Source organism: Carassius carassius, chromosome 15 (assembly GCF_963082965.1).
Source record: "Carassius carassius chromosome 15, fCarCar2.1, whole genome shotgun sequence".
NCBI classification, from domain to species: domain Eukaryota; kingdom Metazoa; phylum Chordata; class Actinopteri; order Cypriniformes; family Cyprinidae; genus Carassius; species Carassius carassius.
Genome location: NC_081769.1, coordinates 28,101,201 through 28,119,891, shown reverse-complemented (window position 1 = coordinate 28,119,891; position 18,691 = coordinate 28,101,201). Strand labels below are relative to the sequence as shown.

General features: G+C 38.8%; 2 protein-coding genes across 2 annotated transcripts; one reads left to right on the top strand and one right to left on the bottom strand.

Moving 5' to 3' along the window:
* Window positions 1-1,864: 1,864 nt before the first annotated feature.
* On the bottom strand, window positions 1,865-3,389 carry LOC132157941 (uncharacterized). The gene is made up of 4 exons (XM_059567187.1): window positions 3,359-3,389; window positions 2,480-2,836; window positions 2,105-2,359; window positions 1,865-1,978 (listed from the first exon to the last, which is right to left on the bottom strand). Exons 1-4 carry the CDS (start codon window positions 3,387-3,389, stop codon window positions 1,887-1,889), a joined length of 735 nt encoding a protein of 244 aa, XP_059423170.1. The 3' UTR covers window positions 1,865-1,886.
* A 2,584-nt stretch (window positions 3,390-5,973) lies between these two features.
* Window positions 5,974-17,377, top strand: ptpn23a (protein tyrosine phosphatase, non-receptor type 23, a). Its single transcript, XM_059568308.1, has 24 exons — window positions 5,974-6,208; window positions 7,544-7,618; window positions 7,928-8,055; window positions 8,152-8,228; window positions 8,376-8,425; window positions 8,946-9,077; window positions 9,186-9,266; window positions 9,408-9,539; window positions 9,655-9,702; window positions 9,988-10,103; window positions 10,211-10,290; window positions 10,483-10,597; window positions 10,786-10,851; window positions 10,931-11,076; window positions 11,268-11,573; window positions 11,652-11,806; window positions 11,906-12,057; window positions 12,149-12,328; window positions 12,490-15,196; window positions 15,284-15,468; window positions 15,557-15,661; window positions 15,776-15,914; window positions 16,005-16,118; window positions 16,199-17,377. Exons 1-24 carry the CDS (start codon window positions 6,125-6,127, stop codon window positions 16,790-16,792), a joined length of 5,967 nt encoding a protein of 1,988 aa, XP_059424291.1. The 5' UTR covers window positions 5,974-6,124; the 3' UTR covers window positions 16,793-17,377.
* The last annotated feature ends 1,314 nt before the right edge of the window (window positions 17,378-18,691 follow it).

Here is an 18,691-nt window from a genome sequence, read left to right as displayed (position 1 = left end):
ACAACATTGAAAGATTACAAAAATCATGTATCTGCATAATGACGCTATTGTCTTTTTAGAGCTGCTTTGCAACAGAATTTGTCTCATTTTTGGTGAATTTTCTGTCATTGATTCTGTCACTTTTCTGTTTAATACTGGACAACAATCTCATTTCCTGGAGGACCAGAGCCCTGCAGAGTTTTGTTCCGACACAAATACAATGCAGTTTTAAATATGCCTGAAGGACTTGATTAGTTGGATCAGGTGTGCTTGATTAGGGTTGACTCTAAAATGTGCAGGGCTCCGGCCCTGGGTTAGGGTTTGAATTTGACACCCCTGCTCTATTGTATAAAGAGCTATATTTGACTAGTGCATTGTCAGTTAAAGGAGCTATGTGGAGGTTTTTACTTAAAAAAAAATCTTTAAGATAGAGTTTTCATTTGTACATGTATGAGCCAACCATGTTGTAAAAAAACAACATGGCCTCTATCAGGCTGTAGGCTCAATTGTGTGTGGAGTAGTGATGTGTCGTTCGTGAACGAATCGTTCTTTTTGAATGAATCTTTTAGGTGAATGAATCGTTCTCGTTCACGTAATCCACTGACTCATATTTCTCATTCACTGAAGTTCCTACCTCCACAGCAGCGCGGCGCTATAAGCAGCGCATGCGCAGCTCGGTGAACCGAGTAACAACCATTTCATCCTGTCAAAGAGTTACTCAACCTCCAGCCAATAGCCTTCGAGTATGAGATGTGACAGAGCATGTGATTTGTTGAATGTAGTGAACGAATACGCCCTTCAATGAACGAGTTTCATATGATTCTGAATGAGATCTAGAGATCTTACGGTTCGTGAATGAAATAACTGAACTGGTACCCATGTCGTTCGTGCACGAGTTGAATGATTTAGTTCATCTCGTTCGTGAATGAAATGACTGAACTGGCACACATGTCGTTCGTGAACGAGTTAAATGAATGGATACATGTCGTTCGTGAATGAAATGAGCTGGTACATCGCTTATCTCTTTCGTGAACAAAATGAATGAGAGTAAATCTCACTTGACATTTAGCATGTCAATCTCGCAAAATACAAAGCGCAGTTACAGGTACTGTGCACATACATACGCTTGTTTTGATATTTAGCATACAGAACTCCACGTTTAATTCCTGATTTATGAATGTGAATATATAATATACAAACTGTCTGACCAAACAATTAAAATGCTAATTAGTGCTTTGTTCATCTGAACAACTTAATTAGACTTTATATATTGAATGCGATTATGCACACATTTTAAAAGCCAGATCAGTTTTTGTAACAAGTGAATACGTTCGTTGACTTAAGACATAACACATAATACACTCTTTTTCACCAACTGCTGGCATATTTTGTGTAATACGAAGAAATGGTAACTGAACGAATCAGTGAACGATTCTGAACGAATCATTTTGGTGAACGAACTGAAAATGAACGAATCTCTTGAAAGAATCATAATTTCCACCACTAGTGTGGAGGAGTCGGGCCCGTATTGGCGCGAAAATTCACAAAATGTGACGTCAGGCGCGTTCTTGTCTACTTGGGCTTACAACCGTACGGCACGCCAGCTATTATAGTAAGCAGCGGCAATAGTGTTTTCAAATGGACTCTGCAGATGGAAAGAAGCGACCAGCCTCCAGCACAATTCAGACACCCACGGACACTCCTCGTAAGTAAAAAAAAAAAAAAAAAAAAAGAGCGTGCGCACTGAGAACGAGCATGAGACTGGCTGCAGTTCCTCTAACGGCCACTGGTGTCAGTAACGGTTAGAAATTTTAGAACCTACGCAATGCTCCTTTAATGTTTTATTTAGACTGACTGAGAGATTTGTAATTTATTGGTGTGTGCCAGTACAAACAAATCTAAATGTCCTACCTTCTTATAAGCATCCCAGCTGCAGTGATGAAGACAAGGGAGAATAAAGACACCACAATAATCAGAACTGTTGGGCACCAGGCGACATCTATTGAGGACAAAAAATTTTTTTTTTTTTTTTTACTTAAGTATGCAAAATAAATCTTGCATTTTCCAAATATGAATATGATTGTTTAGATATAAAATTGTTCAAATATTTATCTGTTCAACAAACCTTCAATGTAAATGGTAAATTCTTCAGACACAGTTGTTTTAAAGTTTCTCAAAGAACAAGAGTAATTCCCAGAGTCTTTAGCGGTTATTCTGCTGAAAGTGAGGACGGGATCTGACTGTTGAATCGGATCACCATTCTTAAACCACTGAACCTCGGCTAAACTACCAGAACAGTTGAGAGTGCATGTCAGACTCAAAGAGTCTCCAGGTATTGTGCTTCCATGTTCTCTTGACCTCCACATGGACACGCTTAAATCTATCAAATAAAAAAAAAACACTCCATAACGAAACTGACAGATTCCTTTTAGTAAAAACTAACAAAAAACAACAACAAAAGCATCAGCAGTAATTTTTCAGAGTAAACATTTATATTTACCGTGTACTGAAATATCCACTCCAGGATCACCTGTCCAATGTCCATCTGTCTTATCGGTTATAAATCTAAATTTATACACTCCAGAATGTGCTTGATTAATATTACTGATCAAAAGTGAACAATCCGAGGTTTTGTTTCCAATGTATTGAAAGTTTCTTTGATTACTGTTTGCTTCACTATCATAAACAGATGGTGGATTGTGACATTTGTCAAAGTTTGATCTCATTGAACACCATTTCACTTGTGTTACGGTATATTCATGTGGATAAATAAATGTACAGTTAATAGTGACATTGGATCCCCTTGCAGCACAGATCGGAGGAGGATAACCCACACTCCACTTATCACTGACAACACCTGAGGAGCACAGAATGCTTTAATTAATTATAATACTTGTTACTGTAGATACTCAAAATGAATAATTAAAACATCTTTTGACACAATATCCATTTTAGATATTATCTAGAACATCTATTGGGACAGTTTTTACTGTATTGTACAATGTTTTTATTTAACATCCAAAAGTCTGAGCTCACATAAAAAAGCATTAAAGGCATTTTTTTTTTTTTTGTAAAGTACAATAAAGAAAAATTATGGCATAAATTAATAAGCGATGATATTCAAGATTCTGTAATATTTATGTCACTAATAAAACAAGCAGATGCAAACTCCATATACAACAGGTAATAATAAAATCTTTTCAATCTTTTCTTTTTAACTTGTCATTAGAAAACAAAAAGAACACAAAATAGCAACAGTTTTATTAGAGACCACAGAATTTGGTCTACATTGTACATTTTCAGTTTATTAAAATCAGCTAGAAATTAATTAGAGGAAAACTGGACAACAAACAAAATGCATAAGAACATATTTTCTTACCAGGCAGGAGAAGCAGAATAATTTGCAGCATTTCACTTCACAGTTCAGTTATTTAGCTTACAGAAGAGGTTTTGTGTGCAGTGTCAGACAAAACACAAGAAGAGAAAATGAAGAAGTTGTTCAGACAAATGCTGATTATTTCCTTCTTTAACCCTTTAACTGTCACCTCCATTTGAACATAGATGTGAAAGTGCACAATCTAAACTTCATTTGTTATAATTCATGAACAAAAACATTTTGTAATATGATTTTGATGTACAATTTCCATGGTAATGCACCGTCTGATTTTAAAATGGCTTTCACAGGATGAATTTTGAGATTTTAAGCTTTCAGATATACTTTGTGATGATTTCTTTAACTTGATCAGGAAAAAGGCAACAAAAAAATACTTTTCGTGACAAAGGTCAGGACTCCTGTTATGATGTAGATTTTTTGAGGATGCACTCTTGTCATAAATTAATCTATTACTGTTGTTATTACATAATTTGTAGGGGTGTAAATCGGATGGTTCGTCACGACACGATATTTTACGGTTACTTAAAAAAAATCTACAATACGATTTCAATACGTTTCGATACAGGAGTATATTAATGTATTGATATTATTATATTATTTACCTATTTTAAAGAACCATCTACATTTTTATTTACTCACAAACGCAAATAAAACATATAACACGGACATTTATATTGAATTTTCACATCCTGTTCCTCAGTTGGGCCTACTTTAAAGAAAATAAATAAAGAAAAATACATAATTGAAAGAATTCACACACAATATGACAACAGCAGTCTTTCAGGTTTCCATGGTAAAATATGCAGTGTGTAAAATAATATAAATCCTTATTAGGAAACAACACAACCAAGGTACTCCAGCTGTATAAAAAAAAACACATTAATGTATAAAAAAAAAAAAAAAAAAAAGCTTTTAAAACTTTATTAGATTTTTTTTTTTGCCTGCTATATGGGCTCAGTGCTAAAAGACTTTTCTACAGACAACCTACAAGCACCAGCAGAAAATTAATGCAATATAACAAATACACAAATTAAATAAACAGTGCTTTTCAGGTTTTTTAGGTAGATCTAAAATAGTTTTTCAGATACATAAATATAATAATCAAATGTAAAATAACACTGCATTGTCTTCACTGTATAGATTAAATAAAAATTAATCTTTATAAAAGTGAATCAATCAGGTTTTTTTCTTTGACAAGTTTTCCGTTAGTCTGCTTTAACTTTTAAAAGGAAAGCACAGATCCAATATATTGATACACGTGTGTTTTCTTTCTCAGCTATTTATATTAAGACATGTTCGCCAAAACGACATGTTGATGTTGATGTAATTTGGTTTGTATTTTTTCATCATGCACAAAAAAGCAGAGAGCTCAGTTAGGTATTAGCACGTTGTCAATGCGGCTGTCTGTATGCTTGCGCTTTGGATGTGACACTTGTCATGGTTTGATCTCTCTGAACACCATAGCACTTGCTGTAGTCTTTTTGGATATGTAAATACAGTCAATAATGACACATGGATCCACTCACAGCACAGATTGGAGGAGAATAATCCACTAGCATTGACAACATATGAGAGCACAGAACACTTTATTAATTATAAACAATATTTATTGTGACATTTTTAAATAAGCCATGTACAAATACCTAATGAATCACATCTCAGACCGCACTGAAAATCGATATGATTTGTATTGTAATCCTGCAATAACAGGTTTTATGATTTAAAAAAAAAAGTTAATTAAAGAATATGTCATATGGAAAGAGATATTTATGTTTCTGCACTATTTTTATGTTACTAATCAAATAAGCAAATCTGGACACCAGATATTACAAAAATTTAGAATTATTTTTTATTTTTTAATAAGACAAAATAGAAACATATTTAGTGTAAACATATTTATATTTCTCAGGTGATTGCAGACGGATATAAATTAATTATTTTTTTTTTTTACAAAAGAAAAAAAAAAAAAAAAAAAAAAATATATATATATATATATATATATATATATATATATATATATATATAAAACTTAATTTAATTTATTTAGCTTACAGTTATGATTTTATCACTGTAGAGTTTCTGACAAAATATAAGAAGAGAAAATTAATAAAAGAAGTTGCTCAAATGAAAATGCTGATTTCCTTCATATTACTTTTATTACTTATGGTCTCACTTAAGGACTAAAAAAAGTTGAAGTTTCACAGATGTTTCACAGATGTTTCAACGCTATCAGAAACACATAACTTTTTATCAATTTTCACTAAAGTAAATGAATAGGTTATTTGTTGTCTAGATATTTTGTAATGATTTTTAAACACAGTATTCTTTAATAAAGTTTTTACACATGCAATATCCTAGGTACACCAGTACATTTTTAGATGGAATAACAGACATCAGTATGCAGCAGTGCACAGAACAGAACCACATTTCCTTTTCTATAAGATCTTCTATAAGATTTCAAACAAATAAAAACACATTATTAAGGTTAAATCATATATTTAAATAATTCTTCATAAAGCATCAAAAATTGTGTGCTTTTTTGCAGAACTACATTTCCCAGAATCAGAGGTCACCTCTAATGACGTCACTTCCGGAAGCTGCATTCGCTTCCTGTTTGGGTGTGAATGGGGACATGACACAGTCGTTCAGAGCAGTAAAATTGAAAATAATAATTCCGCAGGTATCTTTTCAGGTGCGTGATCTCTATAATACGATTCTACTTTAGGCGGCTGAGCGACATCGTTGGCTGCGATGGAAGCCGTGCCGCGAATGCCGATGATCTGGCTGGATCTGAAGGAGGCAGGGGAGTTTGAGTTCAGCTCTACTGTCAAACAGGTGAGGGACCAGACAGGCCTGATCGAGCAACACGAGTGTCACTGCTACAACACACACTGAAAATAACTAAGTATTATATTTTTAGGTGATCTACCCCAAAACTCATGTTTGAGCCCAGGGCCTTGTTTTTCAGCTATTGTGTGAGCTATTCTGTGTTTTCTTAAAGGAACAGTTCAACCAAAAATATATTTAATTTACCTACCAAGGTGTCATTTAAAATCCTTTCTGATTTCTTTTGCGGAATACAAAAGGAGATGGTTTAAAGGATCTTCATATTGTATTTTTTTTTTATTTTTTTATCTTTTTATTTTTTACTTGTAATGAATACGGGGATGGGGTACAGTGGTGCAAAACTAAACAAAAATAAAAAAAATAAAAAACCTTCATAAGATTTTCTGTGCTATATTCCAAATCCTCTTTGGAAATATTATAGCGTTGAGTGAGACCTATATAGAGACATCAAAACAGTTACTCAGTAAAATTCTTACTACCACGTGACAGCTGTGGTCACCATTTAATCAGATGTATTGAAAAGAACAGACATTCCGTTACAAACGACACATTTTAAGTTACACTGACGAAGTCACATGGGTTTTATAAGGCATGAGGGTGAGTACCGGTAAATTAAATTATGATTGTTTAATCTGCAGTGTCCCTTCCTGAGGATACATACTGTTTGGCAGTGAATTAAATGTTTATATTATTGTGCTAAACTTAAAATCGTGCTTCGTCATCCTTCGCTTCCTCACAGTAGTCAGGAATTTTTATCAGCTTGTGTCATAGTAGTTATCAGATCCATTCCTTTCAAACTAGGCCAAAGGGAGAACAGCAGGTTCAGATTGTTAAGGTTGTTGTTTATGTTTATACATGGTAATTATGAGTGTTGCATGCAAACAAATTGACAGAACTATTATAATTTAGTGTACAGAGTTCAAGAGGAACTGCTTTTCCAGATTTTTCCAGACTAAATATTTCTCTTTAATGTCAAAGGTTGAGCTTTGTTTGTTTGTTTCTGTCTCTCTGACTTCTTTCTTTCTTTTTTTTTATTTTGTTTGAATTAATTTAATTTTGTTTGTATTAAATTGTCTTGTTAGAGGAAAATAAATAAATGACATAAAAATAAATACACCAGATATACCAGAAATTAAGAAATTCTCAACTTTTATTTGAAGAATACAAAATAATTAATCATTCTTTAATATTTTGTATTTAATTGTTAATATTTGTATTCTATTGAAAATTTGTATTGTCCTGTTAAGTGGCCAGAAAGATCAGAACTATCCCCTGCTTTTTCTTTTGTGTATAAATCCTTATTTGCTTTTTCCCTTTTCTCAGTTCATACTGAAGAACTACGGTGAAGATCCTGACAATTATAATGAGCAGCTGAAGAAACTGGAGCAATTGAGACAGGTTAGTCGTACAGTGCCTTCAAGGTATAATTTTCTAATATATCTCTAACCTTTATATAATGTGTTTTTTCTGGAAAGGCAGGTTGATATTCTGCCTCTATCCATTAAAATAAACCTACCATAAAAATTACAGACCTTTGTAAGTGGGCAAACTTACAAAATCAGCAGGGGATCAAATAAATATTCTCCCCACTTACCTGAAAACCACACTTTAAATTTCATCACCATGCTCTACCAGTTAAGCAAGCGGTAGATGGGAAGTCTATGGTTATGGATTTTGTATATTCTCTGCATTATCTTACCTTTCTAGAGTGCTGTGAATGTCACACGAGACTTTGAAGGCTGCAGCACCTTAAGGAAGTACTTTGGGCAACTGCACTATCTTCAGAGTCGTGTGCCTTTGGGATTGGGGCAGGAAGCTGCTGTCCCGATCTCCTGGTGAGGGCACTAACCCAGCCATCATATTTCCCTCTCGTATACTGCCTGTTGTTGACATTTAGTCTTCCACTAACACTTTTCTTCCTTAATATATAGGACAGAGATATTTTCTGAGAAGACAGTGACCCATGAGGACATTTGTTATGAGCAGGCTTGCATCCTTTATAATTTGGGTGAGTTAGTACTAGACTGATGTGTATTATTCCTCTAGTCAATGCCTGCATTGTCTTTGATTAAAATAGCTACTGTGGTGTTCAGAGGAGGGTATTGTTCAAATCCTGGCTTGTTTCCTGATTCGAGTCATGTTTTCCATGTTGTAGGAGCACTCCATTCAATGTTGGGAGCCATGGACAACAGGGTGTCCGAAGAGGTGAGCGGAATTAGGGAAGCATACATACACCAATTAAAAAATAATGCAATCTAATGCAATGTGCACATCATGTCGGAAGTGCGGATTCAGCTACTCGTATATCATCAGATTGAGAAATAATTATTTCCATTTTAAGCACTTCTTCACAAATAATAAACGAAGCATGTGCATTGATGAATCATTCACAATAAGACCAAAGCAAAGCAATAGAAAAAAATGTGTGCATTTCCATTTCATGCTAAGACATTATCAATAGTAAAATTCGAACAAATTTAACAACAAAATTTTGTAGTGGTGCAGTGCTATTTCTCCGCCATTTTACATGACACCAGACTGAGAAAATGCTTTGTGAGTTCTGTGAGAAATATACATCGGTCAGTCCGCGAACAGACTGTGAGAAGTCTGTGGGTGTGCAATGTGACGCAGCGACTACGTGAGATTTCATAAAATTCTAAATATCTGAGTTTAATTTATATTTAAATGTTATTTTTACCTTTTAATTTTTTCACATAACTATTAGGGAATGAAAGTGTCTTGCACACACTTCCAGTGCTCGGCTGGAGCGTTCACCTACCTGAGAGATCACTTCAGCCACAACTTCAGTGTGGACATGAGTCACCAGATCCTCAATCTCAACATCAACCTCATGCTGGTATGATCTCTTGTTAGTTTAACTCATCTGCTGCCATAAGGGTGCTTGTTTACATCTTTTTTTTGCCATGCTGTAGATTAGGGCTAAAGTACTAATTGCTGTTTTCAGGGTCAGGCTCAAGAGTGCCTGTTGGAAAAATCTATGTTGGACAACAGGAAGAGCTTTCTCGTTGCTCGAATAAGTGCCCAGGTACTTGCTTGTTTTTCTACCATTTACCATTTCATCTTAAGACCATGGTTCGTTGATAAATTTTAGCATGCTCATGGCTATCCCATTTGCTGGCAGTATGACTGTTAGATAAATTTGGATATGAAATCTTTTTGTCTTCAGGTGGTGGACTATTACAAAGAGGCATGCAGAGCTCTGGAGAACTCAGAAACCGCTTCAATGTTAGGAAAGATACAGAAAGACTGGAAGAAATTAGTGCAAATGAAGATTTATTACTTTGCTGCAATTGCTCATGTGAGTCTTCTGTTCAAACTGAGGTTTAATTAACTACAGAGCAGGCGGATCGAATGTAATTTTTATTCTTTTAATGTTCCTAAGCAAGTCAAACAAATCCTTGTTCTCTCAACAGTTGCACATGGGAAAACAGGCTGAAGAGCAGCAGAAGTATGGAGAGAGGGTACAACATGTCTGTTTTTCTGTCTTCAATTTCATTTAGTGGCCATCTGTTCTCTTTTGGCATGGAGAACAAGTTTCAACCTCATCTTAGCCTCTTGCCCTTTAAAAAGGACTTTTTTTTTTAGAAAGGACAGTGTGGCTAACATTTCTCATAGTTTGTTTCCACCAACTAAACCACTGAGAGGAAGAGGATGATTTTGGAATAAGTTTGAAATGAACCCAGAAAGAACCAGCTGTTTTGTAAACCTTTTTTATCTAGTCTAATACTTTATTTATTTTTCAACAGGTTGCTTACCTTCAGAGCTCACTAGACAAACTCAGTGAGGCAATTAAGATGGCTAAGGGTCAGCCAGACAGTGTACAGGAAGCCCTTAGATTTACCATGGATGTCATTGGGGGAAAGTGAGCAGATATGATGGTTATGCTTAACTTACCAAAACGTCATAATTAATTTTGTATAAAAACGTAGGAAACTCATTTGTCACTTCTCATGTCACTTTTCATTTTAGATTTAATTCTGCCAAAAAAGACAATGACTTCATTTACCATGAATCTGTGCCACCTCTGGAGACACTGACCTCAGTGAAAGGTATTTTGGCCAACATTATGTTGTAGTCCTGTGTACTGCATGGGGATGTCATTCATTCATTATATGGCATGACTAGAATAAGTGCATGTTTCTATTAGCTTAAGATTGGCTGGGGATGAAAACAAACAAAAAAACAAGAGTTGAAAGTTTGAAACTGTTCTAGAAGTAAATGCTTTCCTGCCTCCATCACAGGAGCCCCACTGGTGAAAGCCTTGCCTGTAAACCCAACAGACCCCAGTGTCACTGGCCCAGACATTTTTGCCAAGCTGGTGCCCATGTCTGCCCATGAGGCCTCATCTCTTTACAGGTTTGACTAATTAGTATCTTTATCTATATATCCATAATAATCTAAATATACACACAATCAACACTTCCTCATTCTGATAACTGTCAGTTCCCCATGCGTTATACTTGAAGGTCAATCCAATATGGTTGGATTGTTTTACTGCTAAATGTTTTACTACTAAAAACTTATTTTTTCTTTCAAATTTACAGTGAAGAGAAGGCCAAGCTGCTAAGGACCGTCATGGCAAAAATAGACAGCAGGAATGAGACATTAGAGTGAGTATGAACAGCTTAAAGAAATTTAATACAAATACATAGTATGCATCTAAATGTCTCTGTTGTCATATTCCCACAGACAGTTCATGGACTCTCTCGGTCTGGACTCAGAGTCAGTAGACAATATGGAGATGTATAATACCCTTCCTTCTGTGCTAATGGAAAAATGTGCTGGGTTGAGTGTGAGACCTGATACTGTAAAAAACCTAATTCAGTCAATGCAGGGTTAGTGGCAACACTTCTAAGACCTTTTTCATGGAATTTTTATGTTACCAGTTATAAAGCTAAATACTTCAGGTTTACTTTTTGAATCAAGTTGTGCTTCTCAATTCAGTCCATTTAATTGCTCTTTAAAAATGTACAGTTAAACATTAAAAAAGTTTAAATTCTTTTATCCAATTTCTCTCCCTCATCAGTCCTCTCAGGTGTGTTCACCGATGTAGAAGCCTCTCTACGGGAGATTCGAGATGTATTGGATGAGGATGAGGCAGAGGAGCGAAGTTTAGAAGAGGCTGCTGGGAAGCAGGCTGTACCAGAACGGCCCTCAGCTCTGGCTGAGCTGCGGAGAGACCTGGAAAAGTATTTTGAAGCACACGAGAAAGCTAGCTTCACCAACACAGAACTTCATCGGGCCATGAATCTGCATATCAGCAATTTGAGACTCCTTGGAGGACCACTAGACACCCTTAGAGAGGCACTGCCAAGACCCCAACTTAGCGAGGGTGGGTGTTTTATGACATAATTCACATTAAGGTCATGTTATGTATGTTCATGTGAATCAAAGTTTTTGACATTTTCAGATGAGATGGCAGGTCTCCAGACTATGAAAAGAATTTTGGGTAAAGTGCAAGAGATGCGGGACCAACGAAGCTCCCTGGAAAAGCAACTTAGAGACCTCATTCAGCAGGATGACATCACTACTTCTCTGGTTACAACTGAGCTTGCTGACATGAAGGTATTGTTTTTACATGACTGTGCCACTAATTTTTTAAGCGATTGCATTAGAAATTTGTCACTGCATTATAGTTTATCTTTGCTGACTTTTCCCCCATAGAAACTGTTTAAGGAACAGCTTAAGAAGTATGAGCAGGTGAAATTATACATTGATCAGAACCTGACAGCTCAGGAGAATATCCTGAAGGCACTGACAGAAGCCAATGTGCAGTATGCTACTGTGCGGAAGGGCCTGGCAGAAACTGAACATAAGTATGACTCAAAAGAAACAACATTGACGTGACCGTTACTTAAAGTAAACTTTAGCAACGTAGCATCATCAGTATACTTATTTACTTTTTAGATGGAACAGCACTGTACAGATGCTTGTGGCCTCCTATGAGGCCTATGAAGATCTAATGAAGAAATCTCAGGAGGGCAAAGAATTTTATGAAGATCTGGAAACAAAGGCCTCTCGCCTGTTGGAGAAAGCCAAGACTGTCTGCAAGGCTCGAAAGGAAGAGAGACAAGCCATAATGGAAAAGTAACTACAATCTCCAATCTTTTTACTCTGTTGTATAATTCTTTGCACAGGAACTCAAACCTCTTGGTCAGACAGTGTCTTTCTTGTTTTTAATAGAAAGTTTAATGTGTTTCATCCAATTACTTTTAGTTCTTCTAACTTGACTGCTTAATATTTCACAGAGAACTAAAAAAAAAGGTGCCCCAAAGACCCACTGCCCCAAAGCCACCCCCGAAGAAAGGACAAAGTGTGGATCCTGCCAACTTGGATGACCCTGAACTGGCAGAGCTGAGTGCTGCTATCCTAGCTCTTGGTGGAGATCTTCCAGAAGACCTACGCAGCCTGCCTCCAGAATTTACCATTCCACCATCTGGTCATCCTTCTGTGCTCTCCGGAGCCACTGCTAGCTCTATTTTGCGCTGGCCTGGAGCTAACTTGATGTACACACAACCCAGATTTCCTCAAAATGTACCACCTCCTGAAGTTCTTGCTCAGATCTCCTGTTTTCCAACTCCTCCCCTTTCTCAGAGTTTCAGTCACAGTCTTCCCCAGCCTCCTCTGGCACAGCAACAGTTCCCACAGCTGCCCAACCCACGGGTCCTTCCACCACCATCTGTGCCTGGGTACTGTCCTCCATCTTCACAGAACCAATCCGGCCCTTCAGGTACTCCGGTCCGACCTTCCACCACTACAGTGGATAGTGTACAGACACCTATTCCTAGCTACAGTCCTGCATCTGCCCAGGCAGTTATGCCCTATCCTGGCCACCACCAACAAATGCCAACAGTGTCATCAGTGTATGCAGCTACACCTCAGATGACACCCCACGTCCAGTACATGCAACAACCTGGTGCTCCAATGAGCCAACCACAGGCAATGCCAGCCCCTCATCCACAGCCTCACAATCAGCAAATGTTTGCTCAACAGGGTGGTCAAAGTCAACCACAACCGTTTTACCCACCTGTACAAACTCAACAGCAAATGCCAAGACCTTTGCCTGGGCCACAGCCTCCACAACATATTAAGCCTCAGTTTCCACAATACATAGCCCAAGTAAGACAACAAGGACCACCACACTTTCATCAACCTCAAATCCAAGGACAGTTTGGAGCTCCAGCTACCCATGTGCAGCCCTATCAGGGTTACCCTCCTGCCTCATTTGTCCCGAAGTCCCAACCTCCACAAGTTAACACTGTCACCCCGGGCCAGATGGCCCATACAGGCATACCTCCACAAATGCCAACATCCTCCCAATCAGTGCCTCCTGCGTCAATGCCACACTTGGCTCATGCTAATCAGCAAATTCCCCCTTCCTCCCAGCCAGTGCCCTCGATGTCAATGCCACACTTAGCCCACGTTAATCAACAAATTCCCCCTTCCTCCCATCCAGTGCCCTCTGTGTCAGTGCCACACTTATCACATGTCAATCAACAGATTCCGCCTGCTTCACAGCCAAAAACACCTCCCGTCAATCAATTACCCAATGCTCCTCATCCCCAGATACCACCATCGTCTCATCATTTAGGCCCTGCACCTCATATGCAGATACCTCCTGCCTCAAAACAGATGCCTCCTCCCCAGCAGCCACAAATGCTTGCACCATCCACTCACATGTCTCCTTCCTCCCATCCACAAATGCCCTCAGTCTCCCAATCGATATCTCATTGCCCCCAATCACAAATGATCCAACCAAGCCAACAGCCAGCGTACCCAGCATTCCCTCTGAGGGCTAATATTCCTGTTCATGGCCCTCTCTCATCACAGATTCAGATGCACCCCAGTACTCCTTCACAGCATCAAAACCACCCTCATCCTCAAATCCTTCCCCAATCCTTTCCTCCAGCACACCCTCACAATATCTACAAACCTCAGCCAACAATTCCTCCCAGCTCTGCATCTTTGAGTTTTCCAGGAGGTGTTCCTGTTCCTGTGCAGCCTCAGTCCCAACCACCCACTTCACAGCCTTTAGCCCCGCAACAGCTGCCCCCGGGAGGCCCAATATCTTATGCTGTTCCACAAGGTGTGAACATTCCTCCTGGACCAGCGCAGCATCCAGTACCTGTTACTCCTGCAGGGCCTCAAAGCATGATAACTCAATCCTCAGGAGCACCAGGGGCACCACAGCCTCATGTGCTACCTTCTCCTGCCCCATCACCTTCTCCCTCTCCTGGTCCTCCCTCCCTTGGTATGGTCACCCAACAACCTTCTCCTGCTCTTACCCCAGCTGGAGGAGCAACATTGCCGCAGTCCTCAGTTCAGGCTCCAACACCCACTGGTCCCGTGACTCCATCTGACTCCAGTTTGTTTCAGCGACAGAACTCTAGTACTGATGACTTGCTTTCCTCAAGCCCAGAGAGCCAGCATGGAGGCACCAAGGACAATGTCTTACTACCCACAAAAGCTGACCCTCAGAAGGAACATCACAGAAAAAAAGCAGAGGGTGTGAGGCTTATCCAAGGTGACCCTTACCAAGCACCTGAAAGGGTCTCGAAACTCAGTGCACAGCTAGAACGGTTTAGATCAACAGTTCAATCCTTAGAGCGCCCAACAGGGGAAGGAGGTCTGTCAAAACTTGACGCTCAATGGAAAGAACTGCAGGAGCAGCAGGAGAAGGATACTCGCCAGCTCTCTATCGCTATTGCTCGTTGCTATACCATGAAGAACCGGCATCAGGATGTTATGCCTTACGACTGCAATCGTGTTGTCTTGTGCTCCGGTAAAGATGATTACATCAATGCAAGTTTCATTGAGGACCTGTCTCCATACTGCCCCTGGCTCATTGCAACACAGGCTCCCCTCACTGGCACTGCAGCTGACTTCTGGCTCATGGTTTATGAGCAGAAAGTTTCTGTAATCGTCATGCTAGTGTCTGAGCAAGAATTGGAAAAGGTAAATCTACTTTTCCTGAAAAGTTCTAGAATCAAATTGGCTTTTGACATTTTATGTGATTTACAATGATTTTTATTTTACTCTTAGCAAAAGGTGTTGCGATACTTTCCATCAGAGAGAGGCCAACAACTTGCTCAGGGGCCAATCACCCTTACCCTGAACACTCAGAAGAGTACTCCTACACATATAGAGCGCATGATAGGACTGCAGTATCGGGACCAAAGTTTGAGACGCACTGTCGTACACCTTCAGTTTACTTCATGGCCTGAACTGTGAGGACTCATTCTTAAACAGTCAATCTATTAAAATTGCTACCTATCGGAATACTAATAACTTTTGTTTGTATTTTTTCCTAAAAAGGGGCCTTCCAGAGAGTAAAAGCAACCTCATCCGTTTTATTCAAGAAGTCCATGGACATTACCTGCTTCAGCGCCCACTACACACTCCAGTCGTAGTGCACTGCAGGTACCATACCTTAACACATAAAGGACATTACAAATTATATTGAACACATAGACGAGGCTAAGCAAAATTAGAAAATAACAAATTCATTTACCATGTTGTTTCTGTTTCTCATAGCTCTGGTGTTGGCCGTACTGGTGCCTTCTGTCTGCTTTATGCAGCGCTGCAAGAAGTTGAGGCTGGCAATGGTATACCTGACCTGATCCAGCTGGTGAGGAAGATGAGGCAGCAAAGGAAGAATATGCTGCAAGAAAAGGTAATGGTACTTTCCCAAAGAGGGTTGAGATTTTGCACAGTGTTAAGTTTTTAAGAATTTAATGGTACTTTTGTTAAAAAACCTCCACAGCTTCATCTCAAATTTTGCTATGAGGCTGTTCTTAAACATACAGAGCAGGTTCTGCAACGTCATGGCATTATTACATCCCCTTGCACCAGGACCCCAAATAACATTGCGTTAAAGGTAACAACTTGTTTCTTATTCGCTTGTCTTTTTATAAACCAAACATCAGTGTGATTATGTAATATTTTGTGACTTTCTAGACATACTCGCGACAGGAATCTCAGGACATTGTTCTGGGAGGAGACATGCCTATTAGTTCCATACAGGCCACCGTGGCCAAACTTAGCATTCGACCACCCAGTGTTGACCATGAACAAGAGCCCAGCCAAGACCAGATGCATTCTGTTTCTGAAGCGGCAAGCACAGTGGAACCAGATTTTACAGATATGTCACTTCGGCCTTCTCAGGACACGCTTTGTTATGAAGCTATGTCTGATTCCCTTAGTCCCCCCCTTTCTTGCACCTCTTCTCCAGGCAAGACACAGTCACCTTCGCCTCCTAGTGGCCAAGGGAATGGGTTCACCAGGTCCACTCCTGGATCTCCTGTCTCAAATCACCACCCATCGACTGAAGCTGCGCTTTATGCTCCTTCTCCGCCCCCCTCCTCATCTTTAGATCTTCTTGCTTCTCTCACACCTGAAGCCTTCACTCTGGACAGTGCCCATCAAGGCAAGCAACGGATTAGCAAGCAAAGCTTCCTTCAGCCGCAAGAGGGCAAAGGCCTGCAGGGACCACCAGAGGGCGACGATCCACTCAGTAGTTTGGATCCTCTATGGACACTCAAAAAAAGCTGAAAAACATAACCAAGCTCTCTTTTATCTTTTCCCCCACAGGCAGTCCTCTTATGAACTCATCACTGTGTGTCTGTCTGTCCACTTGTGTCCTGAAAAGTCTTTTTTCAGTTGCCACTTTTCCAGCTCTGATCCTGGTTACATTCGGTAAATCCGGTTGTGTGTCCTAGCATGCACTCCTAATGCCATGGTGTTTGTGATTGCCTGTTAGGTGCCTGAGTGTTGGTTCCTTTGCAGTGGGCATTTTCATCCACACCAAAAATGTAAACATTGAGAATGGAAACAGTGTGATAGAAAAACTGACATTGAAGCTACTGTTGTCATTATCAGTTTTACTGAGCGACGACATCTCACACTTTGTACACATGCTGCTTGCACTGTGGGTTGTATATTATTAGTCACTGCACCTGTCTTTGAGCTACAGTGATCTGCAACGTATTGAAGCTGGTGATAAAAATACAACTTGATGTACTCGTTATACTTAAAACACTCAAATTTCTGAATCACTTCAGAAATCATAGCATTTTTATGAGTTGATTCTAACTTGTCTTTCTTTGAACTATGTAAATAAACCTAAACAGATGTCAAGATGTTGGTCTCATTTGATATATAGATATTTATAGCAGCAAATAGCAAAAATATGAAAAGAGGACAAGTTTTTTGGGGGTTAGCATGGACCCATTAGCCCCTGTTGGTAGATGCTGTAACTACACAAACTTTCTCTATTGACCACTATTCAAAAATGCACAATTTTTTATATAGTAATATTTACATATTTTCTAATTCTGCTGTACATCACACATTCAAATTTGTTATTTGTTCTGAAAACATATCCACCTTATTCTCATGTTACAATTCATATTACCAATTTTTCCCTCCCTCGAGTTGCTCTTCAATAAATGCAAGGTGTTTCGGTTTACTGTTAGGTTAAGTTCGCAATTTAGTTTAAAATCGTAAAATCCTGTACCACTAAGATAATATTTAAAGTATAGACCAAGTGCATTACTGCAAGCAAGCTACAAATACGGCTGATAAATTATTTAACCCAGAATATTACTTTAATACAAATGAGGAAAGAGAAAAAACTTTTTAAAGCCTTTTTATTTGCGAATTAGTACAAAGTTTTTTTTTCTTCTCCCATGTTAAAAATAGATCAGAGCATTAGTTACATCCTCTACTGTCTGGTTACACTATGTAGTGTATTTGGGAAAGACAGAGAAGAGGGCAGAACAGGCCCCCATAAAAAAAAGACAAAACCATATTTACACCCAGTCTCTCTCTGCCCCTCCCCATCTTTAGAAACAGTGCAACATTCAGGCATTTCACATCGCTTTAAACATCCTCCAACTCTACTTCAGCAGCAGTAAGATACAGCAAGTTGACAGCAGTATTTCACTTCAATACTGCATGCATCGATCATGTCTAGGAATGTGCTCCTCTGGGAAGGCAGAGCGAGCAGTAGAATCAACACAATGGAGCTTGGTGCTATTTCACTCCTCACAATAAAACGGCTGCCATTGTACATGGCAGCAACCCTGCCATCAAGTAAATGATGCTTTTCAGTATTTTTAGATGCTTTTCAGCACTCTGTTCTCATGTGGTTAATCTAATCATGTGACAAGTTTTAACCACTCGTAAATATTTCTGAACAATTCCCAGCTGCTAGCCATACATTTGTTCTTGAGCGATAACTGGCCATACATCATGACATGGTGAAAATGATTGCTTTTTGCCATTGCTTTTTTCTCTCATGTTTAAACAAGATTTGAGCGTCCTTGCTCTAAACACAACAGCTGCACAGTCTGAAACTTCAGCAGTATCAATGCCACGATCGCAAACCCACTGAAAAATGCACATACATATCCTTAAAAGAAAAAAAAGAAAAAAAAATAGTACAATTGT